At 36.9% G+C, this 2,653-nt stretch overlaps 1 protein-coding gene across 1 annotated transcript in view; it reads right to left on the bottom strand.

The window, feature by feature from the left end:
* Nucleotides 1-2,653, bottom strand: part of MIOS (missing oocyte, meiosis regulator, homolog (Drosophila)) — a 45,758-nt gene that overhangs the window by 32,815 nt on the left and 10,290 nt on the right. The window contains exon 4 of the mRNA XM_006880234.1: nt 848-1,017. Within this exon, the coding sequence (XP_006880296.1) occupies nt 848-1,017 (170 nt within the window). The remainder of the gene's footprint in view (nt 1-847; nt 1,018-2,653) is intronic.

Here is a 2,653-nt window from a genome sequence, read left to right as displayed (position 1 = left end):
GGTCCTTAGAGAGGGACATCATGCTTGGGAGAGTAGAGGGACAGCACAGAAGAGGACAGCCCTCTATGAGGTGGATTGATTCAGTGACTGGGGTAATTGGGTTGGGTGTGTCAGAGACGGTGTAATTGGCACAGGGCAGAGCAGTTTAGGGCTGTTGTACAACAACATATACACATACATACATAAAAATATAAAAATAGTTGTTGTTACTGTTAGGTGATGTAGAGTTAAGTATGACTTACAGCAATTCTTTAGACAGACCTGAACCTTCTCCTATCCTGTGCCAACTTCACAATCTTTTACACACTTGAGCTTGTTCTATAGTCATTGTGTTAATCCACTTGATTGACAGTCCTCCTTTCCTTTGCCATCTCCCCACCTTTCCATGCATGATGTCCTTTTCCAAGTGATAACTTTTCCTAGCCATCATGCCCCAAATATGCAAGATGAAGCATTGCCATCCTTGCCTCCAAGGAGCACTCTATTTTAACTGAATCTTCTCCAAGATATAGCTGTTTGTTCTTTTGCCAGTCCATGGGAAATTCTGTATTAGTCTCCATCACCACAGCTCAAAGGCATCAATTATTCTGTTGTCCTTATTCATTGTCCAGCTCTAGCAGCATAGCAAGTGACTGGAAAGACCATGGAATGAATCAAATGCACCTCAATCCTCAAACTAACATAACTACTCTTCAGTAATTTGGAGAGGTCTCTGACTGCATACTTTCCCAATACAAAATTCCTCTTAATCTCCTGACGTGGTACCAAATATATATATAAAACTCTACATATATATGGATATAAGGACAATTAAAAGGAAGGTCTTGTGAGACAGAAATTAGCTTACCAAAACTCCATCATAAGATCCCGTTTCACTTGTCAGAAAAGCAAACATGACACACAGGTATGGATTGTTCAGCTGTAACCGAAGAGTGCTACACATTTCTCTCCAAAGGGAGTTCTTCTCGTCTGTATAGCCTGATAATGCCATGGCGACCACATTGAGATTCAAATCTCCTGAATATCAATAATAGTTAATAAAAATTATTAAAAGTTTATTTACATCATCTTCTGTATAAATAAATAATAATCAGAGATGGTTTATCCCCAGAAAAAAATTAACTTACTAGGAAAAGAATTTTATTCAGAACTGGAAAATTTGGTAAGAACAAAGAAAATATCACCAGTCTTACAAAATTCCTGCTAATACATGTAAATCCTGTACAAAGTAAATTCACCTTTTAATTTTCAAGGGCTAATTCCAATCAAGTTCCTTATACTATCTGCTAAATAGCTAATGGTGAAAAAATTTCAGCCTTCTTATCAGTACCACTATCAGCTGTAAAAATAAGTTCACTTTTTAAACCATGTTTAAAAGCATTACTGCTTCTTAAGACTGCAATTCTCCAATTTTGTTTTCCTATTATTACACGAGACACACTTATATATTATCAACTACAAAGTACAGAAAGTAAAAAAAAATCGTTTAGAATTTGTTTGGGTTTTTTGGGGTTTTTTTTCTCCTGTGTAATCTGTTGTTATTTTGTTCCACTGAGTCAGAACCAACCCATAGCAGAGCCTCCAGCAATATACAACTGTACAATTTAGAGCCTCAAAAATCCACTGGAGAGTCAGCTTTGAGTTGGTTCTGACTCCATGAGTTATGTGGGAAAATGTAGTAGTGTTGAGCTGCTAACAAAGGAGGCGGTTCAAATTCACTAGGAACTCAGCACAAGAAAGATGAACAGTTTCCTCATGTACAGCTTCAGTAACCAACTGGAGGGTCATCAGGAGTCAGTGATGATGGAGGGGAGTTGGGTTTTGATTTACTATACTTTTACTTTTTCTAAGACAAAATAAACTTCTATGAATTACTACAGAATCCCACTTAAACACAGTTGCAACATAGCATTTGCTACCAAGTCTTCAAAACATCTGTTTTTCTCAGCATATTTTATGGTTTCTGGTAAGCCCAGACTTTTAGGGCCACCCAGCCTTCTAAGGTAACTTTAGCTCCATAAGAGAAAACTAAACTTTAACATGTACTCTGAAATGTTTTACATTATCATAGAAACCTTTTTTTTCCCCCTCTGAAGACCAATCCTAGTGTTCCTCAGAATTAGGTATTCTGTTTTCTGTTCCTAATCCTTTTCTTTCTCTTGCAAATACAACTTTCCCCTGCTTTTTGTTCTTAGCAGCATTGTTCTTCAGGTCTATAAACAATGTCTCCAGCTTACTTTATGCTTGCTACCTCTACCTACTTTATGAAAACAAGATTTAAATTCTTCCATGTAATTTTAATAAAGGAACATCTTTGATATGTGCTTAAAACAATTTATGTCCAATCAAAAAGGTACGTTTGACCTAAAAGTCTTTTTTTTTTTCGGTCTTTAACCAACTCATAAAAATTACTTGTAAACAACTTTTCCTCCTATTGCTAACATGGGTCTTTAAGTCTATTACAACTAAACTTCAGAGACACTGATCCCAACATAAGGAACTACCATCAGCTGATGTGTTTGAAATCACAGAAGCCATGGAAGCTTCATATACAAGTTATTAGATGTAGATGAAGGGCTGGTGAAAGGGAGGTAGATGTGAAGGGAGGGGGTAGAAGTGGATGGGTATCCTGCTGGATGGTGAAGCAGGAAAT

The sequence above is a fragment of the Elephantulus edwardii genome, unplaced genomic scaffold (genome assembly GCF_000299155.1).
Source record: "Elephantulus edwardii isolate Elephantulus edwardi_28Jun2011 unplaced genomic scaffold, EleEdw1.0 scaffold00007, whole genome shotgun sequence".
Lineage (NCBI taxonomy): Eukaryota > Metazoa > Chordata > Mammalia > Macroscelidea > Macroscelididae > Elephantulus > Elephantulus edwardii.
Note: the sequence above shows the minus strand (reverse complement) of the source record. Positions and strands in the feature narration are given on the sequence as shown.